This window comes from Manacus candei, unplaced genomic scaffold, assembly GCF_025592945.1.
Source record: "Manacus candei isolate 608988 ecotype Guabito, Panama unplaced genomic scaffold, ASM2559294v1 h1tg000113l, whole genome shotgun sequence".
Taxonomy (NCBI): Eukaryota; Metazoa; Chordata; class Aves; order Passeriformes; family Pipridae; genus Manacus; species Manacus candei.
Genome location: NW_026138161.1, coordinates 2,450,001 through 2,474,413, shown reverse-complemented (window position 1 = coordinate 2,474,413; position 24,413 = coordinate 2,450,001). Strand labels below are relative to the sequence as shown.

The 24,413-nt window shown below is 41.0% G+C and overlaps 1 protein-coding gene across 2 annotated transcripts in view; it reads right to left on the bottom strand.

Annotated features, from left to right (window-relative positions):
• The window catches only part of BRF1 (BRF1 RNA polymerase III transcription initiation factor subunit), a 175,295-nt gene that overhangs the window by 142,367 nt on the left and 8,515 nt on the right, over positions 1-24,413 (bottom strand). For both annotated transcript variants that reach the window (XM_051769943.1, XM_051769944.1), the window contains one exon: positions 17,230-17,310. In XM_051769943.1, the coding sequence (XP_051625903.1) occupies positions 17,230-17,310 (81 nt within the window). The remainder of the gene's footprint in view (positions 1-17,229; positions 17,311-24,413) is intronic.

Below are 24,413 nucleotides of genomic sequence, written 5' to 3'. Positions count from 1 at the left end.
TTCAAAACAATCTCAAAGCTTTTTTTTTCTCTATGTCAAAGACCTTGATCAACGTCAAGCCTCCTTTTCTTCTTAAAGCTGGAATCAAACACTGCAAAGATGTTGGAATGAAATTTGTTGTATATGTCAGATCAAAAAGTAAGGAGCAGAGCTGAGGGACAAAACTACCCACACACGCAGTAGGAAAACTGTCTACAGTCAATGGCAAAAGGAGCATCTGAGCACTGCTGCAATCCTGCAAAACAAACATTATTTCCATTCTCAGTTCCCCCAGATATGAAATAGGGTACAAACTACCCTCGAGGAGACCATCTGCCACCAATGCATGCTGGACTCACCATGGACAGAGAACACAAAGAGACAGAAGTATGTTTATGATCCACAGGATGTTTAACAACTTTATTTTGACCAAAGCTAGAGATGCCCATTTGCTCTCAGGAAAGAAGCTGGCAGCAAGCAAGAGTTAACTTTTAGTATAGGGCCAGCTGGAATAACACAGACCACTCAGACAACAAACGTCACCTCACAAGCACCCTGGATTTGTTCCAAAAATCACTTGAAAAGTGGTATTCTTTCTTGACACACTCAAGGACTGATTCAGCTTGCACTAGAAGCAGTACTTTTTTCTTCTAGTGCATGTCAGGAACCATAGTTTCTAAATCTACTTTGAGATGGCTTTGAATAGTCTCAAGATACACATTTTCCCACGGTATCACTAAGTGACCTTGTAAATTATTTTCCCTGTACTTAAGCTTAAAAACAAAGATTTCATGCAGCTAAATATGTCTGATTATTTCCCCACCTCCCACCTTCCAAAAAGAAGAAACCTTTAGATATAGAAATATTTTTTTAAGGTGGAAAGGGAGTGTATTTGCAAAGCTATACACCCACATTAGTACTGCTATGAAATCATTTACAAAGTTTCTGCTGACATCCAATAATTTTATTTCTAGCTATTTCCCTGTGCTCACAGAGCTTTCATGGCCAGGGAAGTAAGCAAACCTAACACCTGCTTGGATTTGGCAAGCTGCATGGGGCTCAGAATAATAAGGCAACCCCTCTAAAATCTCCCACATTTACAGTTGCTGATTTGCTGACGATAGGAAGACAGCTTCATCCTCACCTTCGAAAATGAGGATGAATTTGGATTAGCAAATACTGAGGATTCATCTCACATTTAAAATGGAGGCTGGTAGTTAGAGAGGAGGGAATGATAAATTAAGAGCTATTAAGTGATTTACTGCTTTTTCGTATAAAGTCTGCTTTACTCTCTTCACTCCACAGCAAATGTAGGATAAGAAGCCAGAGAGAACACACAAAACCCTCAGCATGGAGACTGGATTCAACTGGACCAGCTGGAGCTGCACTTTCCATAATTTTTATTTCTGTAAGAGTATTTTCCCAATCTTTCTGTGTTTAGAAGAAATCTACTTTTTTCTTTTGTAACAACTCAGGTAAAATATCAGAGGATGAAGTTGCCAGAGACAGTTGAACGAGGAAATCCAACATCTTCCATCCATCCCATCATCACCCCTCACACCAACTTCCAGTGCTCTTTTGTGATGAGACAGAAACCAAGGAAAAAAGACAAAGCAGTCAGTTTTCTACAGGCATCGGCCAGAGCAAGAAAGAGAAGTGAGACAAGGCCTGGCAGGGAGTGCAGCCACAAGCCTTGAGAGCAGCTCATCAGCAACACACAACTTTTATGCTTTGTCTGAGATGGTAGAATCATCATGGAATCATAGAATGGTTTGAATTGGAAGGGACCTTAAAAACCATCTAGTTCCAAGCCCCTGTCAAGGATAGGAACACCGTCCACTAGACCAGGTTGCTCAAAGCCCTGTCCAGGGCTGTGGCATCCACAGGTCCTTTGGGCCACCTGTGTCAGTGCCTCACCATCCTCACTGTAAAGAGTTTCTTCCTTGTATCTAATCTAAATCTGCCCTCCTTCAGCTGAAAGCCATTCCCCCTTGGCCTGTCACTGCATGCCCTTGTAAGAAGTCCCTCTCCGTCCTTCTAGCCCCTTTTAGGCCTGGAAGGTGCTATAACGTCTCCTCAGAGTCTTCTCTTCTCCAGGCTGAACAACCCCAGCTCTCTCAGCCTGTCTCCACAGCAGAGATGCTCCAGCCCTCTGAGCATCTTCCTACCTTTCTCTGGGCTCACTCCATCAGCTCCATGTCCTTCTCTGCTACAAGGATGCTACACAGAGTTTGAAAGCAGAAGTTTACAGCTGTCCTTGTACTCCCTCAAAACACATAGTACATGTATTCCATAAGCAAAGGCATCAATCTCCTAACCTGATTTATAAAGTGTCTTTTCCCATGTAAAAGGATTTCTGTGCATCCATCTGAGCTTGTATGTATATCCACATGTGCCCAAAGGAACCAGAAATGCATCAACTGGCTCTGCCAAACTCTGGAAATAAGTACTGAGATGACTTCTAAGAATGATTTCCCATGCTTTAGCACCTGTGTTACCCCATGAGAGTGTGGCTGGAAACTCTGCAGTGTTTATGTCTCTCTTTTAGACAAGATAATGTGATGCTTTCTAAAAAGGACGGAGATTGAAGATGGCTGTGTCTTATCCATCAATTTTGCAAGGACAGGAAACAAGTGACCTCAGCTTCCTTGTGCTCTACACTGTTACCAAAAAAACGCTCAAGCCTCAGACCAGACCTAATGACCAACGTCTGCAGAGCAACCCATTCTCACAAATTCATCCTAAATGGAGGGACTACAAAGCAAAGTAGTAAGTTCATGATTCCTACCACAGAAGTGCACAGAATGCTTTCCCTGAATACTGATTTATATGAGCAATCAAATAGCATATGTAAGGTCCAATGGAAATACTATTCATATATATTCTCCCTAATGAATGACCATAAAGGAGAGGGTGGGAGCACAATTCCTGTGTATCCGAAGCGATTCTACAGACGCAGCTCTGTGTATTCCTCCAGAAACTGGAACTGTGATCCTAAACTGCTTTCTTGATAATATGCTTTTCAGAATATACCACCCAAAAGTACTACTAATGAACTGTGTGGTATTAGGGCACATAAAGGAAGAATATACAGCTTTCTTCTAAGAATCCTGTTCCTAATTGATTTATTAAAAAATCATTTATATGCTCATTAGCATAATATAAGTTCTTAGGGAGTCACACATTTGAATATAATTAGCCACTTATGTTGTTGCACTCAGTGCTAATGACCTTTCTTTGAAGAAAGATCCGTGTTTGATTTTTCTATTGTTCAAACTTAAGAGAAGCTTCTTTGGGTTGAAAACACAGGAATCCTCTGAACTGACTTTAAACACCTAAGCAATCAATCACCTTTCCACTTAATTTACACTGTGTTTGTTTGGGACACCTTTGTTGAAACAGCATGAAGGCTTTAAATCTTGGTGATTAAAGCCAACTTCTAGGTACATATATGGGGTCCCAAACAATAATGCCAAGCAAACACAGCTCCCCCAGGGCAGGTCTACACAGCATGGATCAAAAAACCAGGTTTAAGCTGAACCCAACTCCTTGCCACACTGGAGCCTGGGTTTGAGAAGACAACACTGTACTTCTCTCTCTACTTTTTACGTGTCATTTGCTTATAATTTCTATTGGAAAACAAAGTTAACAGAAAAATCTCCCTGTAGGAAATAATTACATTCATTTTTCAAGTGTTAGGTTTTCAATGTAGGAATTACATCTAAAATTACAGCAATAATAATGCCTTCAGGAGGGGTAGGCATTTGAGAACTCTTCCCCCCTCCTGCAATTACTTACACTTCCTACATTTCTATCTACATGGTTGACAGTACCTAGGTTTAATCTAAGCAGATGAGTACTTAGCTGTCTTTATTGTCTAGAATGATTCAATTATTTGAGTACAAAGAGGGGGAAAAAAATCTTCATCTAAAGGAATAGTTTGGAACTTTAAATTCATGATTTCCCATTCCACAGCTCATCCATAAACAACCAGTTCTGCAAAGCCTTAAGGAAAAAAGCAACTTTCTTTACAACTCCAGTTACTTTACAACTATTGAGGGAAAAAAAGTTACTTCATTTTATATGTATGATCTAAAGTTTTTTTCTAAATAAAAGAAAAAAACATTACATTTATTGAAGACATTGAAAAGAAACTGTGCATTAGGAGCCTGGATGGTTTTTTTTAAAGAATGTCCTTCTGGGGCAGGATGGAGTTCCTGCTCTTCAAAACTTGCAAGGTTAAATTAAATGACATTCATGAAAGAGGTTATGTTCAGCTTATGAAGAGACATCACTTTTCAACCTTTCACCTTTGCTAACTTAATGCGAGCCTTCATAAACTCAGCACCTAAGAAGGACTCACTTAGGCTACAGCCCAGATATGGTCCCGTATCCATACCCGTATCCCAGCATCCAACCTCCTAAATTATCCCATACACCATTTCTACATCAAAGATGATCATAAACTAAAAATCCACTCTGAGCAGCTAGCAGAAGAGCAAACCCAAAATTCTCAGGAAAGGCTCTACTTTAACGACATGATTAAAGAAAGAAATTATCTTTCTCACCACTCCTCCCATGAAATTAGAGTTGAATAACTACGGTAATGGCAGAATTGAAACTTATTTTCCAGAAGCGTTTTCAGCAGTGTGCAACAGCACCACCTGGTGATTGTAGCTGCACAGTATTTTGAAGATATCCATTAAGTTAAGGTGTAGTAATCAGTATAGAACAACAGATTTTAGTCCTAGTTGTGTATAATTTGGCCATTTTTTCCATTTTTTTCCATTAAATTTGAACCAGAAAATCGTAACATTTTTCTGTTAAAAACTGAATCAAAGTCCTCAGAGTTGGCATCACTCAACTTCTAAGTGATGGTAAGTGGTGAAAGCTCTTGACATAGAAACAGCCAGTTCAGTAAAATACAGTAATTGGTTGAAATGTTTTAACATACCAGGTTAACAAACTGATTGCTTAAAGGTTTGCTTTGTAGCCCACATAGATGGAAAGGCCACCTCAGAACTAGAAACACCCAAGCCTCAGTTACCAAAATACTTGGAAAAAAAAAAAATCAAACTGGATGTCAGGTATGCTGTATATTCTGAACTGATTAACATATAAACAGAATCAGCGTTTTGGTCCTAAAATGCATTAAGAATTTTACTGCTGCCCCATCAAAGCATTGCAGAACACCTAATACACATTGCTGGAAGAATCCTTAGGGATCCTGAAATGAAAACGTTCTCCCTAAAGATGTCGCGAGCGACAAGAATTCTATCAGAGTGGAGCATTTCTTCCTCATCGCTCCTTTTTAAGTTGTGACTAAATTAGCACAGGCTGCACACTCCGGGGTGTGTGCTGGGGGGAGGGAGGGGGAGAAAACGGAAGATATCAAGGCCTGAGGCACTTCAAGCGGAGAGCATCCATCTGCCAGCAGCAGTCAATGAACAGAACATTTCTAAAATTTCTTCCCACTCACTGCAAGTCAAGCCAAAAGAACAGAAAACACCTTCCTTCACTCTGTGCAGGACTGAACGTAACAGGACAGTGGGTTACAAATAAATGTTAAAAAAAAAGAAAGAAAAGCTAAGAAAAAAAAGAAAGAGAGGAGCTCGCTACGCAGTCCCACGTTCAGCCTCTTCTGCTACAAAGCCGGTTTAAGAGGCTCCTGCTCATTCCTACGTCATCCATTCCCTCCTCCACTGTGTGGTGGCATGTAGAGGAGTGAAGTGATCAAAGGTAAATAGGAAAAGAAAAAAAAAGGGTTGATTCTTTTTAATTTTTGATTTTGCTTGTGAAACTCAAATCATTTCACTGTACCAGTAAACAGATGCATTGCCCAAGCCAAGGCACAGCATATTTGGATGAAGGGAATGGGAAAGGCCAGTTGAGGGATGGGAAAGGCTGGGATCAAACTGGCTTTGCTGTTTGGAGATGCTTACCATGGAAATGGAGTCCAGGGAGCTGCGTACCAGGTCAGGGATCACTTGTGTGAGTGCATAGAGCTGTTGTTCAGGCTGGAATCAGGGTTTGGCTTTGAGGTTCTTGGTGGTTTCTTCTTTTGACCAAGGGTTGACATAGGTCAGTCTGCTGATAAATTTGCTGGTTTGGCTGTACTGGGCACAGAACCTTCCAACTGAACACATACTTCGTACCTTTACAGAAGCCTGTGTTTCTTTTTGTTTGCCCTTACATTTGGGTGTTCCACCAGTGCACTCTGTTTGCCTGGGAAATGCTGCTGCAAGCAAAGGCATCGAGCAGGAGCCACTCTTTTGCAATGGCTGTGCTTGTGCATCTGGGAGGACACCTCACACAACTGGGAAGGCAAGAGGACAATCAAAGCTGCACATGCACTTCTGCACAGGGAATGAGGTGGTAATGTTGTGGAGAAGCATCATCACATGCACTGCTGATACTGCTCTGATAGTGCTCCCTCAGCCACTGCTGGATGCCTATGACAGAAAGTGTGCCAGATGTGCATGGGCAGGTGCTCTTACAGCCCTACAACAGGAATACAACAGGAATACAAGGTGCCTGCACATCCTCTCACAGACACACTTTGACAGATGTCACTTGTGTCCCACAACAACAGATCCATTCTGGTTCCTCCAAGACCAGCCATGACGAGATGGGATCACAACTAACTTGTGTTCTGCTGCAAAGTGCAGGTGAAACGAGAACAAAGGTGTATGCAAGAACATAAGCAAATAAATCACAGTCTCCTTATAAAAACAGGGTACACAGGCACTAAATTTTTTCTGTTATTTCTGCAGAGGGTCCAGAAGTTTAGTGCTGCAGCCATTATTTCAGAAAAGCCATCTCCCAAGAAAAATGCAATAGCTCCACAAGCAAATCACACTTGCAAACCCTTGGGCTTAGGGAATGCTTCCCTGCAGTGTCACATCACTCTCCAATTTATTTCATAGAGCAAAACAAGAAGGCACTTTTGACACATGAAAAGGAACTCGGCACTATCAGAGAACACAGCAATAAAAAGCAACAACAACAACCTTTTCCCTCTCAAGTTTTGAGCCACAGTGCCTACAAAATGACACAAACACTTCAAAACTCATGTTTCAATGTTTAAAAGGCAGTCCTATGCCATATAAGTGACATACATGTTTTTCACTATCAAAAAAGAGAGCAGCAGTTACATGGAACTTAAACCAAAGCTATGTTACCTGGAGTATATTTTAAGCTTGTCAAACAGCATTCCAAAGCTAAAATTATTTAATTCATATGCCTGTTAGAAGAAGCACATTACTAGCACTGAAATTTATAGACATTAGTAGAGGGGGAGGAAGGTGGAGAGAGGCAGTCGCCTATTTTGTGCCACATGGTACGAGGAGGAAGATAGACTCATTAATATCCAAGTTCATCTCCTCGTGAATGGTACTATAAAAAGCAAATGTTTTAAAAAACATTAGCCCACTAGATAAACTGTCTTTAAGTAAACAATTGCTCTCGAGAGAAATGACAGCTTCCAATTACCTACACAAGGCTGTAGGGCGATAAATCTCCATCAGTGAATTCCACAAGCATGATATATATTGTCTTACTCTGTGTCACACAGAAATTGTCAAAGTCAACAGGGAGAAATTTTGAGATACAAAAGGCCAAAACTTCAATATCCAGGCAAGAAATTTCACAAGCGTCCAGAATTTTAGAGGGCATTTCTTCTTTTGTTTGACAAAACAAAGCAGAGGTTTGTGCTTCCCTGGCACGAGAGTTCTCTTGCCCACAGCCAGCTAATAAACCAAGAGACAGAGCAGAGACAGGAGAGGAGACAGAGCAAAGGAATCATGAAAGACACCTTTGACTCCGCAGTCACAAACAGGCCAATTCAAGGCGGCTGAACATGCAAATATTTTGTTACTAGTTAAGACAAGAGGAATCGTGTTAACTCATTTGATCAAGACTGCAATTTTTTTTTTCAACTTCAAAGACAATCTTCAAAATTAAAAGAAACAACAGAGACTGTCCTCAGACAATCTCCCTGTGTAGTCATACACATACAGACTGAATAGACACCTTCAAGGAATTTTAGAAATGTCTTTTCTAATTTTTCCCTTTTCTGGCTAAGCAAACACAGGAACACAGTAAGGAAGATCAGCAAAGCTTGACTCATGTATTTCAACCCAGTGGAATGCTGTGTTCAAAGTTTTAAGTTGTCAATCAGTCTCTGGGCAAAATCCTACCATTACATTATCTCCAGCAGATCCTCTGCTCTTTACTTAAAGGATCCCAGATCATCTTCTTTAGAAAAGTAACAGATCTCATTAAAGAAGATTTGGATTCTTTTCCATTATACTGTCCCTGTAAGGATAAGCAGCACATCAAAAGCATCTCCACAACAGCACTTTATTCATCATTCCCTAGCAACAGACAAAGCTTAAGACAATAAAAATTTTCAAATTCCAACTCAAGTAATTAATCCATGTATAACCAAAAGGCTGTCCCAGATCAGCTGATGAACTTTTAACAAAGAAAACTGGAGATGATGAAACACAGGGTGTCATTAGCCATCTAAGAAAGAAGAGATTCTCCATGTGCTGAAGGAGAAGCTGAAGTACCAGAAGGATCCGGGCTTCCTCAGAGGCCTCTGAATCAAACTCCATGGGTCCCCAAGAGCAATACAGAAACAGGCAAGGAAATAAAATCTTCTGGTTTTATCCAAATTCTTGGAGTAACTTATGCTGGCTAAAAAGTGGTTTTTCTGCCTCTGAGGTTTTTTTGTTTGTTTTCCTTAAATAAGTGTTTTGCCTGTCTCTTCAGGTCTTTGCTGATTAGTGCAGTTGCCTGCAAACCTTGGAAGCTGAAGCTCTGAGAAAGGTGAGTAAGGCACTGAGACACCTGAAGGTTCAGCCACCAAGGGCTCCAGCATGAGCTGAGTGTTGTGCTGCTGTGAGTTACCAGAGCCTGCATCGAAATAGGAAAGCCCACACCTACTGACACCCAAACAAGCCTCAGAAGCACAGCGGTCCAGCAAGCTGGAACTCAGACACAGCAGCCTCATAACACCAGGAAAGTTCCCTGTTGAACTGTTACGAGATAAGTAACAGCAATCACGCATGTGAACAGGCAAATAGGATGGGAAAACAACATTCCTTTAAAAATCCTTTGATGAAGAGGTTAAGGCACCAGAAGTTTAGCATTGCAAGTCACTACTTTTCTGTTTTCCTGGCTCTGGAGCATGTTCTGATCAGAGAGAAAAAGCAATGAAAGTCAAGAGACACTTATTCAAGAAACAAATAAGTGAGTGTTATGGCTAGGACACATGCATGTTTTAGCAGATGCTGGAGAGGGTGGATCTACAAGACAGGAGGAAGGAAAGCTGTGAGTGGCCTCAGTGGGAAGAAGCTTGAACTTGTTAACATCCAAAAGGGCAGAGCAGTTGGATGCAGTTCCTACTTCAGTTTTGGCCACGTTAAGTCTGTGTCAACAAGGAGATCCACAAAAGCAAAGGGATCCAGCAGACACCAAAGCCTACGATTCATCACCCTTATCTTCAGAGATGAGTGGCTGAGCTTAGTCAATATAGACTTCCTTTCAGTGAGTGAAGAGAAACAGACGCTTCAGAGAATGAGTCATTTGACTTCCTTTCGGATTAAATTAATCACACCCTAAATCTGTCTGTCTCTATGCAGAGACTCTGAAAGGAGCTGAGAATGAAGAGCTCACATAGACATCTAAATTTTGCCACCCTAGCTCCAGCCATGGCATGGCATTAGATGGAAAAGGTACGTTTAGAATGAAGAAGTTTGTCAAAGGAAAAGGCTGCACTTGAAAGAAACAACAATCACCAAACAAAACAAACAACAATCACCAAACAAAACAAACAACAATCACCAAACAAAACCAACAAGAACAAAAATCCCACGACCCAACAAAACAAAACACACCCACACACAAAAAACATGTAGTATCATCCCAAATGAAAAGGAGAAGATGCTCCTTATCTTCCTTCAAGGAGAGATGGGGAAAGTTAACACATGAAATGTGAAGAAGATGAGGGAAATGGATGAGACAGAAGGCATTAATGATAAAAGACGACTCATAAGGGACAAGGCAGTCGGCACATCAGAGAGGGTAAAACTGAAGCAATGGTCTGAGTAGAAGAGGAAGTCTTTCAATGCTTTATTAAGTAAAGAAATTTAGGAGGATATGAGACAAAACCAGAAAAGGAGAACTTTAAGCAATGATGAGTTCAAGCAATGATTATTTTAAAAGACAACAAGAGAAAACTCAATATGGTGCTACTGAAGGTAGAAATGAGAGGATTAGAATTAGTTTCTATCCTAACAGAAAGGAAAGCAAGAAGGACAAGAAAATGGGAGAGACACTAGACTAGAAGACTCATTACTGAAATCAAAGCCAGGGACAAGAATTGATACAGGAGGAAGAGTTAAAGAAAAGACTGTATTCAACAAAGGAAACAATCTGGAAGACTTCACTTCAAAGCCTACGCACAGTTGCAAAACTACAGATTCACTGGGGAGTAGCAGATACATGGTGGAACAGCTCACATGGCTGGAGTCATGAGATGGATGGTTACAGGCTCCACAAGAAGGACAGACAGGGAAGGTGACAGGGACTCATTCTACACAAAGGAACAGCCTGAATGTGTGAAGCTCTGCTGAAAAACAAGTGACAGGCCAATAAAGAGTTAATGGGTCCATATGAGAGGCAAGGCCAAAGGAAACACTGTCATGAGCAGCTGCCACAGACCATTTGATCTTGAAGATGAGGCCTCCTTTAGACAGCAGGTTCTCATGGTGAACCACCCCAGCTTCTGCTGTAAGGGAACCATAGCAGGGCACAGGCAATCCAGTGGACTTCCAGGGCATGTCAGGAACAGGTCAAGTAGAAGCACTGTTATATACCTACCGCCCCTAGAAAGGAAGAAGTGGAGAGTGTAAAGTCTGATGGCAGGCTTGGTTGCAGCAACCCAGAGATGAGCAAGATCTTGAGGTGTCACTTCAGAGTTGGACTCAATGATCCTTGTGGGTCCCTTCCAATTTAGAATATTCTGTGATTCTGTGAGCGTGAGGAAGATGGGTGGCATAATTACAACCCTGGATTTCAAAGGGAAGGCTTCAGTTTGCTCAGACTCAAGACCCCTTGAGGTACTGTTGTGAAGGCCAAAGAGGCCAGAAGTACAGTCTCCCCAAAGCACAAGGACACTCCATATCAATGTGCAGGATGTTGAGTAGACAGGGTACCTGGCAGCTTGTCTTTACAGCAGTTCATGAGTCTCCTTGGTGTTCTGTTGCAGTGTTTGTTTTCAGGTCTTTATGTGAGTTTGGAGGAAATGAAGCATTATCTGTGGCAGTGAAAAACTGAACAAGGGCTCACTTAAGAAAAATCTCCACACACAAGTTAATTGGACTGGATGGGATGCATCTGAGGATGCCAAGGGGGCTGTGAAAAAGAGCCACCTTTGCCATCTCTAAAAAGTTGCAGGAATCAGTAGTTCTCTCTGACTCGAAGGCAGCAAGCATCAGCAAGCATCTTCCAGAGGGAGAAAAGTAAGACTCTAGGGGCAAGTCAACCTCCCCTCAGTTTCTTGGAAAGCTATGGAAAAAGTCTACCTGGAAACCATTTCCAGACACACAAAAGGCAAGAAGGTTACCAGGAACTGCATTTGTACTGGCAGTTCAATGAGGGCAGATCGTGCCCACCTGCAATAACAACCAGAATGCAGTCAAGGTAAACCGTAACCACAGCTCTTCCCTCCTTCCATCTCGTCATTATCCCTGGTAGCCAAATTGAGGAGATCTAGACTAGGCAGGTGAACTGCAACTTGGGTGAAAAACCAGCGTGGTTCCAAGGGTAGTGGTCAGGACTTTCACCCTCAGACTTACAAGTGAGATTGATACTGGGGTCAATACTGTTCAATGCCTTCATTAAAAACACAAACAATGGGCCAGGAGATTCCCTCTGCCAGCCTGCAGATGACATCCCATCAGGACAGTGGTCAGTACACTGATGAGCAGAGCTGCTAGTCAGAGGAATCTGAAGATACTGCAGAAATGAGCTGACAGAAGCCTTGTGAACAAGACAAACACAATTTTTCTGCACCTGGGACAGAAGAACTGCAGGGCAACAATACAGGCTGGGGACTGTTTGGCTAAGAAGTAGGTTTGCAGAAAAGGATCTAGATTCCTCATGGACAAAAAGATGAACATGATACAGCAGCACCCAATCGCAGTGCTGAAGGTCAACTTCATCCCGGAGCCACATTATTAAGACTGCAACCAGCAGGTCAAGATAAGTGATTATTATCCCCTGTTCAGCACTTGAGACTATATTTAGAGTACCTTGTCCAGTTCAGGACTCCTCTGCACAAGACAGGGCACTGACATACTGGAGCAAATCCAGCAGAGTCACTAACATGATTAGGAGACTGGAGCACATTGTGTGAGGTGACAATGAATTTGCTTAGTCTTAAGACAAGAAAGCTGAGGAAGGAGCCTCATTGGTGTCTCCAGCTATGCAGTGGAAGGTTATAAAGATGGAGCCAGAATCATCAGAGATGCACAGCAAAAGGACAAGAGTCACATTTCATCAAAGTAAGTTCTGACTAGACAGGAGGGAAAAATTCTTCACAGTGAGGGTGGTCAACCATCAGAGAACAGGTTGTCCAGGGCAACTGTATCATATCCTTCCTTGGGGATCACCAGAGCTCAGCTGCACTAGGCCCTGAGCAGCTTAATGCAACTTCAAAGCCACCACTTTGTGGACCTCCAGAGGTCTCTTCCAATTTCAATTATTTTAGGATTGTACTATCCTCTCCTCCCTTGTTGGTTTAGTTTTGTTAAACAGCATTTTCTGTTCCTCCCTTCTGGATACTTCTGTTCTTCACGCATTTAATACATTGTCCCGCTCTAATTCATGATGTGTAGTTCTGGGAGGAAGTAGGGCCCTCCACAATCACTTGTAATAAACCAGCTATGAAATTAGTGATGACGACACAGGTTAAAGAATTAAGTAAATAGTTTAAATGTAAACAGTCAAAAATGCATTACAAAACATCTTCAGAAATGTCTTCCCATTTAGCATTAAAATACTGTTAGCTATGTTTTGGTATTTAAGAGGACTGAGGGAAAACACACATTCATTTCATGAAATAATTAAAAACACAGCACAACAGTTCAGAAATTGGATTAAGCTAGATGCAGCTGCAATCTTCAAACTTAGTTTAAACCAAATTTGAATATCTGCAACTGAAGCTTTCAAGTTATAATCATGCCATTGACCTTCCTTCTCCTCTCCCTTTTCTTTTTGGTCACTGAGGACTATTGAAAGTATCAGAGCTCCAAGTCAAGAACAACTCCCTTGTAACGACGACTCTGACACGGATACAGTGAGAGCAGATTGCCTGCAAGGAAACAAGAATAAACTGGCTATTTAGAGAGATTATGTAATGCAGCACAGAGCTGTAAAATGAGATTTAAAGAGACAGCACTTTGCCCTTCAGCCCAGTAGGTAACCATAAGAATTAACCAATACTGTAGGAATTTGAAGAGGCCCAGACACAGAGGAAGAAGTCTTGTCAAAGGGTCTCCCCTCTGAGCTAGTATTTTATTGATAATTCTTCTTTCTCAAAAAAACCCCAGTGATATTTAGCTATTTTTTTCAAATCCTCTAAAACAAAGTTGAAGCTGAAAAATCTCATGGGTGTGCAGGGTTTTACTACAAAAATGAACTCTATGTGCACAGATACAAAGCATTTTGTGGACCTGAGCTTGTTGAACTCATGGAGCTTCATACACTCAATTAGCATAGTACTGCACACTGAAAATCAAACTGATTATGAACAAATACAACAGTATTAAGTCTTTCCTGCATAAATATTTTAGCAAGTGTAAACAAGACTCCCATTTTTGTAAGCAGCCAATTCCCAAGCAAACACACACAAACATCAGCTGGTTCAGCAAAGAAAGGGAGGAACTATGAATTGCCATGTCCCACCGCATTATAAATAGTGAGGAAACGTACAGCAAAGGCACATGTGATAAAGGAGACTAGTTATGTATAAAAGACACTCTCACACAAACCTGGAAACTAAAAAAACCTTCAGGATTTGCTCATGGCTCTGTTTACAGCACACACATATATATATATATATATATATACACACATATATATAAAACCACCAATGCACAAAATGATGTTTTAGAAGAGTCCAGAACTGTTGAGCAGTTGTTGGGAGATTTTACTTCTGCATTTCTTCACTTTAGAATGCAGGAAAAAAAAATAAATAAAGTTATTACCTTAGGCAGCCTAATGAAAAACTGTTTTTCATCTAATTCTAAACATCCTTTCACTAAAAGCCTCAAAAAACAGCAGCATCATACACTCAGCCAACCCCAGCTGCTTCACTGGTAATTAAATAAGAGACAGTGAGCCCATATCACCTCCCTTTCACCTCCCCGGAAAACACAGACATTACAGTAAGGAAGAATTTGGCCCAAACTAGATGGGGAAGGAGTGGGGGGATGGAGGGCTAGCAGGGGAAAGTGGTTGTTTTTTAAAAACCAGCCAGTCCCTGCTCTGTTGCTGGACTCTTCCCCCACCACATCAAGCCTGCAGGTTGCTGGCAGGCAGAGCAGGCGCAGAGTGAGACCCGCCAGCGCTCAGACCACACACACGCTCTCAGCTGCTCTCGAATCCTCTGGGGATGACTTCCATCCGCCAACCACCCCTGCTTCCCAGAGCCTGGCTCTTCCCTTTGGCCATGGCCTGCATGGAGCAGCATACAGGAGAAAACCTACAGGAGAAAACCGTGTGCTCACACCCCTGGAAGGCAGCGGCAGCCTTGACGCAGGAGCCGTGAGCGAGTGGCAGGAACTGAAGGTGCTCTCGAGCTGTGCTGCACCAGCATCCCAGCAGGAGCTCATTTCAGCAGTGCTTTTGCAGCTCAGTTAACTCTGGAAATGCCAACATTGTGGCACCCACAAATAAATAAATTTTTTCTGATCAGCCATCATAGCCATCCAAGGATAACTGCTCATTTTTAGTACAGTCAGCTATCTGTGCACTTCAGTTTCAATGAAGAACTCCATACCTTTCCTCTAAGATACATACAGTAAGTTCATTTACTTTGCTACACTTTGAAGTCTAACCACAATGGATATTAACATAATTTCATCCCCCCCCCAAAAAAAAAAAAAACCATGATTATGGGCACACAGTGACAGGGTGAGATTTTGTAAGCTCACTGCCATAGCTCAATTTGCAATTAAAAGCTATGTAAAGCTAAAAGTGTGATTAAAAGCAGCACACAACCAGCTCATTATACAGCAGCAGAAAGAAAAGCCTTTCAAACACCAATTGCTCTACCTGAAATATCAGTTGCTGTTGTCATGCCTGGGACTAAGCAAGAACATCACTTAGCTCACTGAAAAGAACTTTCCCAGAGACAGATTGGCAGCATGACAAATGTAGGTTGACTACAGAAATCAAAGACCAAATACTTGCTCCTTATATAAAGGATAGGCACAAAAAAAAAAAAAAAAAAAAAAGAAAGAGAAGAAAACCTGCAAAGAGCCTCAGAGAGGTATAAGTGAAAAGAGAAATTATTTTCCTGTTTCAAAACTGTTTGGGAGATAAGTTCATTTAAAGCAAGTATAATTTCTTGTATATGATGCTGATATACTTCAGCCAAGTCAGAATCACTGTGTGTGATCAGGGAGGCCCCACACACAAAAGCTGTGGGGAAGGAAGATGCTCAGACATATTCCCCAGCAAACACTCATCCAGGAAAGGAGCTGTGTTTAGATTCCAGAAAAACGCCTACACTGTCTTTACTTGTGATTACCTTTCAGCATAACCAAAAGGGCTTTTGAAGGATTCAAACACTCTGAGAAGCATGCAGACAGATTTTCTTCCATCAGCATTTTACTTTTCTACAACTAAAGACAACTGGGCAGTCCTTATCCACAAAAAGCCAACTTATTTTTAAAATGCCTGTGCAAAATTACAGTTTTGATTAAAGTGCCTAAATTGAAAACCAAACTTCGCTAACTGTAAAAGGTATTTTAGTGGTTTTATTCCACTACTTATATAGGTCACACATTATACAGGCATTTTTAAAACTCATGAGATAGTAACTTCAGGCCTGACACTGAAACTAGCTCACCTAAAGTGCAAGCTTTACTCTGCCAAACAAACAGGGCTCAATAGTCTTCACTACAAACAGCTGAATAAAACATTCTGTATATAAAACAATCTGTATCTAAATCAGCTGAATAAAGCTGAGTAAAGCAATCTGACTAGAATTCAATAACAAAGATCAATCTTAACCTGTCTATGCCTATGGAGATATAATATCAATCTTATTTTTTATACCTGTGCAGGCATAATAGCAGTTAAGATTTTCTGTGTTTGAGCTGCAAGTGTGAGACTAATTTAGGAAAATATCTTTTTCTAAAATATCCCCCCCCCAAATGAGTACCTTATCAGTAAAACCCATCTACATCCCTGGTTAATTACCTGTCAGCTTCTGAGACTTTGCTATGACAGTCCATCAGCTGTCATCTCCAAGAGACATGAGACAGGAGTATTAATTAGCCAAAAAATGACAACTCCTGTCCCTTGATATGAGTAACAGCAATTGAAACTGGAAGACCGTTCTGCTTCTGGAATAAAAGCTGGTTTTATTAGCTCTCTTTAAAGAGTGTAGATTATGTAGATCTCAATTAAAACGTAAAGCATGTAATGAGAATATTTATTTAAATATCGTCTGTGCACTGAAACCTTTTTTCCATTTTTCCCCTCTCTGTTCAACAATCACATATTAAGCACCTGATTATTATGAAGTGTGCATAAATATATGCATTATCTCACAGTTGTACTGCTTAAAACCAAAAACATTGGAAGAATTATACTTAAAAAAAAAATGTGTAAAGCATTTCAAGAACCCCGAAAACTGACAAAATAAAAGGCCACAACAGGTTTAACAGACAATAAGAAGGTGCAATGGGCATGTCAACCTTGAAAAAGACCTTTTAAACTGTGGTAGTATTGTCAGGTGCCATTACCCTTTGTCAGCCAGCTACCTGACCTCATCAATCAGGTGGAGCAGCCAAATGAGAGCACGATGTAAAATCAGCACCAGGCAGACTTGTCCACTGAACGAGAGGCCTGCCAAGGTTTTAAGGTCACTTTCAAAACTAAAAATTAATTGTAATCAATCATATTAACAAAAAAAAAGGTAATATCAATAAGACTAAAACTTGCTAGTACCATTCTGCAGAGTTTGTGCACGTGACTCCTTTCCCAGATTGGCGTGGAATCCTCCTCCCAAAGTCGGTGTTTTGCCTGCACCTATTAGGAGAAAAAAAAACAAACACCAGACATGTCAAAGGCAATAACTTAATTAAAATAAAACTTATTGTGCCACTATATGCAGTATCTGTATAATCTACAACATGTCAAAGTACATTAAGGAAGGCTTAAAGGACTTAAGACCTCAAGTACCAATGCTGTGCAAATTATTTCTTCCTTGGGATACTGTAAGAACCACATGGCTCCGTAAGCCCTCCCAATCTCAGCTCCAAAGGAAGTACAAAAAATCTCTCGATGTCTATTTTAGGCAGAATAAGAAAATCAACACTGTAAAATATTTCTCAAAGTAAATGGTGAAAAACTACTTAGTTAATATATTTTGTCTGAAGAATATTCAGCGTAGAGTTTTAATAGCTAATTACTGGCACTACAGAACATAAAACCTGTTTAGCATTCAACAACAACTGTGTTGGCTACTGCAGAAATAGCACTTACTCTAAAATAACTTCAGTTTGTCATTAGGCACACAGAGCAACACTTAGGCTACAAAAACTGCAAGTCTGGAACTGCTACTTTTACACCCTGAAAGGTTGGAGACTAAAAGATGTCTGAGTTGTAAATTAGCATAAACTAGAGGCTGGTTTATGCATCCGTGCCAATGCTGAGCAGCCTGAATGCAGAGTCTGCTGGGAGTCAATGGAACTACTCATGCAAACCAATCTTGCAGAACATGGAATTAAACTACCCAGAACAGAAATAGTCTCCACTAAAGCAGGAAAGTTTTTTAAAAAACAATCAGGCTACTTCAAGCAGGATATTCGAACCTATCAGCTTAACAGCAAGTGCGACCAAAAAGCTAAATTGCATGGGACAGAAAACAAGCAATTTGTTAGTAATTGGACTTCTACTTAATTCAAGTAGTCTGCTCTTCAGGATAGAGAAAAAAGTCATCTTGTTGCCTATGATGCCTACAGCTTTTCCTCAAGTTCTTGTAGCTGTTTTCTCCTCTTACACCAGCTCTTCAGAATAAACTAGGAAGGCTTTGGGATAGACACACAGAGAGGAATGAACTGGCGTTTGACAACGGTTCAGGACATTTCTCCTACACACCTGAATAAGATACTTCCATAGCATATACAAATTACAAGAAACTGTGACCTAAACTGTTCCCACTTACCAGACTTTTTTAGCTCTGGTCTCCTCTGTTACACTTAATGTACGTCTATATTGAGGAAAGAAAAACCAGAACAGAAAAGCTAACATTCCTCAAGAATTACTGTCTATCAGCCTTCAAAGCTTATTTTTCCATACAACCTTTAAATTAGGTTTCCACATGAGAAACTACCTTCACTTTCACTTGATTAACAGATCCTTTCAACAAACAATAACTTTCACCCAAATGCCCCACAGATAAGTACTTCAGTTCAACACCCTAATTAGAAGTGAAAAACATTCAACAGTGACCTCCTCACTGGGTACAGAGGTAACTCTCCCAACTCTGTATTTGACTATTACAGACAGCAACATCTCCTTGGCATTCTTACAGGTACAGCCTCCTATTTCCACAAAAACTTGAAAACAGATTGATGAGGCAAAACAGAAGGAGGTTACCAAACCACCACAGCACACACAACATTTCTGGTGTACATTTAGTAAGAATGGTTCGCCTGGCAAAAAAAACCATCAATGGTGGCAATAGTTTTACGTTCATTTTCTTCAGAAATTCTGCCTCCCACTCTCCCTGTTTTTGTTCTTTTAAGGTTTGCTTTACCACAGGCTTCCTCACTAGTCTGATTTGGAGCAGGAGAGCACACACTCGAGCATCAGTACAGCACTCTGACTGCAGGAGAAGAGCAGGAGCAAACAGGGCAGGCTGGAGGCAGCGCTTGTTTCAAAGGCACCATTGGCTCCCTGTTCTGCACGAGGGCTCCACTTTCCAATCCCCTCTGTCTTTGAAGACACCACAATACTGGACTGCTTTGGACTGTCGCAGGCAAAACAGCTCTTTTACAGGTTTCCCTGTCACTACTAAAAAGCTTGCACAAAAACAATCCTATGGTGGTGATAAACAATACTAATAACTAAATGATTTAGCTTACTCAGAAGCTAAACTCCACGAAGAATACAAACTGAAATTAAGCTGAGACTTCAGCAATTTTGTTTTTTAAGATTCTTTTTCATTAGACATCAAGCTATACCATCAGACATAAAAGGCATTTCTTTCCAAGCAATAGAGACTGCAGCAGATACCAGCAGAGCTATCTGAAAGTCATATTCTGCTATCAGAATTCATGTGCCCATTTCTCAGTGAGTTAACTGGAAAGACTGAACATCTCTAATTAGCAGTTGGCTTTGAAAACTGACAGAAAACTAGCCTGTTGAGCACTTAAACTCTCAGAACTGCAAACTAATGTTGCCATTAGTTAACTATGTAGTCTCACCATCAACTTTAATCTTACAAGCAGAATGCAAATCAAACTCATTAACATAACTGTTCAGCTGGGTAATAAAAAGATAAACTCTTTAAAAAATAAAACTGAAATTATCAAATTCATTTAAAGACAAAAATCCCTACAAAGCTAGTAATTTAAAAAGTACAAAGAAAAGGAACAGCAATCGTTAGGCACAACCAAATTAACATCCCAGATTAACTGCAATTTTTACATTTCTTGACCTTTTCCATTTTTCCCTCTACAGCTTCAAAAGCGAATTTAACAGGCTTTTGGGTTTTCACATTCAGCTTTCAAGACATATAAAAATATGGCCGAGAAGTACTTGGTGTCTTCAAGTACTGCCTGCCAAATCTTCAACATTAATGCTAACATTTCCCTAAGCCAACCCAAATACCCTCCTTTGTGAGGTACATTGTCATCTACTGAGGTACATTGTCACCTACTGATTATTTTTAGAAACTCAACTCAGATTTGTAGCTTTGCATAACTGAAGCCTCCACTTCTCTTCTAGTTAGCTTTGGACATTTACATGAAATTCTGGACAACAGAAGGTGTGGAGAGATGTGTTAGGCAGCTCATAAGTACAGCTACTCCATTTTTTTGTGGTCCTCTCAGTGGGCTACAGCGCCCCAACAACAACAGAAGAAGGGAATTGAAGATGCAGATCATATACCTGGGAACTTGATGATACTTGGTCAAAGCCTAAACAGGTCCAGACCCAGCCCACAACCCCCATTACATAAGAGCTGAACTACTTGGCAGTGTTGGGTTAATGGTGGGATTTGATAATCTTAAAGGTTCCTGACTTAAATGGTTCTATGATTCCACAGGGACTGTCCCTCCATCAGCCAAGAGCAGCCATCCTCAAGCTGCTCCTCACAGCACAGGCACCTTGGCCATTTCTGTTTTGCTCCACCAACTCCCTAAAAAAGGAAGTCACAGCACTTTGCTTCTCTACAAAAATGCTCCTCAAGCTGTAAAAGGTGCAAGCAAAGCTTGAAGTCTGTGGTAACCTTTAACAGCAACAAGAAGACAACACATAACAGGAAGAGCACTTATCACATCCCTCCATACAGCAGAGGCAAAGAGCAGCCACTCAGACAACTGCAGCTTACAGGGCACTTTTCTGTCAGGTAGTGACATGAGGAGTTTCAGATTCAACACCTGGAGCAGAAAGAGATACAGTCCCAGTATTATGGATTTTGTTTCCTCTACATAAATGAGCAAGTGAAGACAGGGAATGAAGCAGCCTGCCACCTGAACTGAAGAGTCTCTGCTACCTGATAGGACCAATCCTACCAAAATCCTTCCCCATAAAACTGAATCCAAAACCCACCAGTTTCTTCATCGGCACAAGGCAGGGGGAAAACTTCCATTTCAAATCCATGTTATTTACAGACCCAGTATAAAGTCTCGGTCTGGTAAAGAAGGCAGACTGGATCACAATGGTTTCATAATGAGGGAAGACTAGATAATCTAATATAAAAAAATCAAAGAGCTTCCTACTTAAGTTAGACCATAAAAATCAAAAGGAGAGTAAGTAAATGTCCCATTATAATTCATATAATATATAATGGCAAAATGATGTGATTAAAGATTTCTGAATGCACAAAACCACGGAAGTTTGTAACTGAAATAATTTTTTTCTCAACCATTTTTACAGGGAAGTTAACAGGTCTGCAGGCACTGCCACATAAGCTTACACAGACAAACTAAATCTGCTCCATCACAGCTTGTTTTCAAGGGCTTATTTTCCTAACTAACAACTGAAGAGATAAATATACTGTTGTGTCCACCACATCCCAGTTTAGGGCTGCACAAGTCTATGAAACCAGTCTGGGTCCAAGTTACGTGCTCAACTGCACTGCCACAGCTGACAGCAGAACCCTCTGCGGCACTTCGGCAAGCAGTTGTTGCCATCCCAAGGACAGTAAGGAAAGACTCAATGCCAGAAAAACCCTCATATTAACTCTGGTACACGACTGCCACCTGGAGGATTTGGGGACAAAAGCCAGATTGATTCAGTTCATCTCACTAAAACAGCAGATAATTATTTTAGATGCAAGTTCCCCTCTTCCTTCCCAACACAGCATGATTATGAATTAGTTTTGCAATGAGAGAACCTAGCACAGAGTAAAACAGGCAAATACTCTTCTAGATATCTTTCAAAAAGTCTGCAAATCCAGCACATCTATACTTCCTTTTTCTGTATTGCAAATTACTCTGCATAACTCAAAATTAACCATGAATTAGTGTCATCTCTAGAAATCTGGGCCACAAATAGGAGGAATTTTGCTGGTATTAATTTTATTTTCCTTTTTCAGTACTCAGCATTTTCATTTCAAGTTCAGCATCTGTATTACTGGCAGAACCCACAACCAGGACTTCTGGAGGCTGCACTGTAAAGCACATTTAATGTCAGGACTTGGTCTATCAATACATTTTACACCAAAACCAATTAACAACTACCAATCAAAACCATAACCCTTACTCCTTCCACTTTTGTAGTATTAAAAAATACAAAAGAATCCTTTATTGTAGATAACAACTGAGTAGGCAAAAGCACAGAATCTGAGTTCATCCTCTTCCCCAACTGTCTCACAAGCACCCACTGTGACAGTAACTGTCCATCTAACAAGGTTCTAGAGGACAAAAAGGCATAGAAGATGAATGACTAGTAAGCTAAGCTCAAATTTTATGCAAGCTTTTTCCTCCCTGTATTTAGTCCTCCTCTTCTTTCCGGTTTGCTGACCATAACTTCCCATTTCCACAAACCCCAAAAGACTGAAATACTCAGATCAAGGCAAACTCCCATCAAGTTCTGCCCTCGAGGTCAATGCAGCTCGAGCGCCTCGATGAAAAAGCATGAAGGAGTTTTTACAGATAAAATAGTACATAAAATATTTCAGTAAATTTCCACAGGCATTTGTGAAACACAGCTTTACTAAATAAAAAGGTGCATTAAACATGTCAAGGGACGCTGCAAACTAAGAGTACACATTCAGCATTTATGGCAGTGCAAATGGGCCACTGCAATAAGTTGCTTATAATTTACTTGCAACAAAAAAATTATACATTAGCAGAAAGAAACCTTTTGTTGATATTCAAATATTTGAAGCAGCCTACTCCTGCACTAAAAATTTTAACAAATGTTTGTTCATGCTTTAAGTTTACAACTTCCCTTTCTCCCTAGCTGCAAAAGCAATCAGATAATTTCCCATAAGCAACATTCTTCCCATCAGTCTCAAATTAGTGTATTGCAAACTCATGTAGACTTGCAGATGGAGAGCCTTAATGTATGTTTGCTGTACAAGAGCCATAAGCTCTACATCATCCTGACTTGGTGCTGCAGTTTCAGTGCTGCCTGCAGTCTTCCATTTTTATGACCATGTCTGTGTATTTGTCACTGCCCTAAAACCTCCAGGCTTAGTCACTAAGTAACAGTAACTTAAAAGACTTTAATGCACACAGGTTATTGTAAATCTCGAATAATAAATGCCTGCCTAGCATTTAAAGAAAAAATATGCACATTTAATTTAGTTTATAACATATTTTTAAATCAAAAGCCATCAAAACAAATAGAAATTCGGAGCAAACAACCAGCAAACAGTAAACCTGTTTCAAGACAGGAAAACAGCACACGCAGCAGCCCTGCACGCCTCTGCTATCTCTGCCAGTTTCAGACAAACCTGAGAGGGGGACAGCAGTCTCAAAACTACAAAGTTTCTGCTGGTTTTGTAAAAACAGGCAGCTGGATGGGCAAGATGCATGCAAAGTTAAAACTAGACAAAAGCTTCTGAAAAATAATTCAGATTTAAATTTTCACTAGAGATGCGACTCTGAACTCTGCAGCAGGACAGGCCGAGCGGAGGGCACTGAGCACCTCCCTGGGTTCAGGGATGGGTTGAGGCCAGGCAGGATGTCAGCCTGCATGTGGGGGTCAGGGACAGGCCCAGCAAGGGGAACAAGGTCAAATAAAGCCCTGGGATGGCCCAGGAGGGCCACAGGGATGGGCTGAGGCCAGGCAGGACATGGGCCTGGCTCTACAGGGCCCAAGGCTGTGGGGAGCTGGAGAACAGCACTGCTGCACAGTCCCTGGGGTAGGGACTGACATCCCTGGAGTTCAAGATGGGGCCCAGGGCCACGGGCAGCACTGGGGGAACCCCAGGAAGAAGCTGGTCAGGGACAGCAAGGGCCAGCAGTGCCTGGTTTATGCCCAAGATACTTATCAGATGCTGTTTTTCTCAACTTACTACCAAGCATTTAAAGGCAATTTCTGGAACAAAAGAAGCTGAGCTTCCCCAGACACAGTATGTGTCAGGATCACAAGCTCAGTATTCCTTGCAGTGCCTTTTCTTTGTCTTGCATTTCTCAGCTACATCTTCCAGTTTGCTGCTGCACTGCTGGCACATCAACCTTTTCAGGTGAGACTGTTTTCTTATCCTTTGATCAGTGTCAGAAGTCCCAGACTTCACCTTTCTCAGCTTCTTTAAACAAAAACCTGAAGAGAGATCTGGACTGTCAGGGTTTGCTCTGTGCTCAGCTTTCTTCCTCTCACTCTCTTCAGCTTCTTATTTGGTTTTTCTCCTGTCCGCTACAAGGAAAATACTTATGAAAACAGTTTCTCCCAACAACTACCACAAGACAGGGGACTCCCACCTAGACACAGTGAAAAAGTGATCAGAGAAC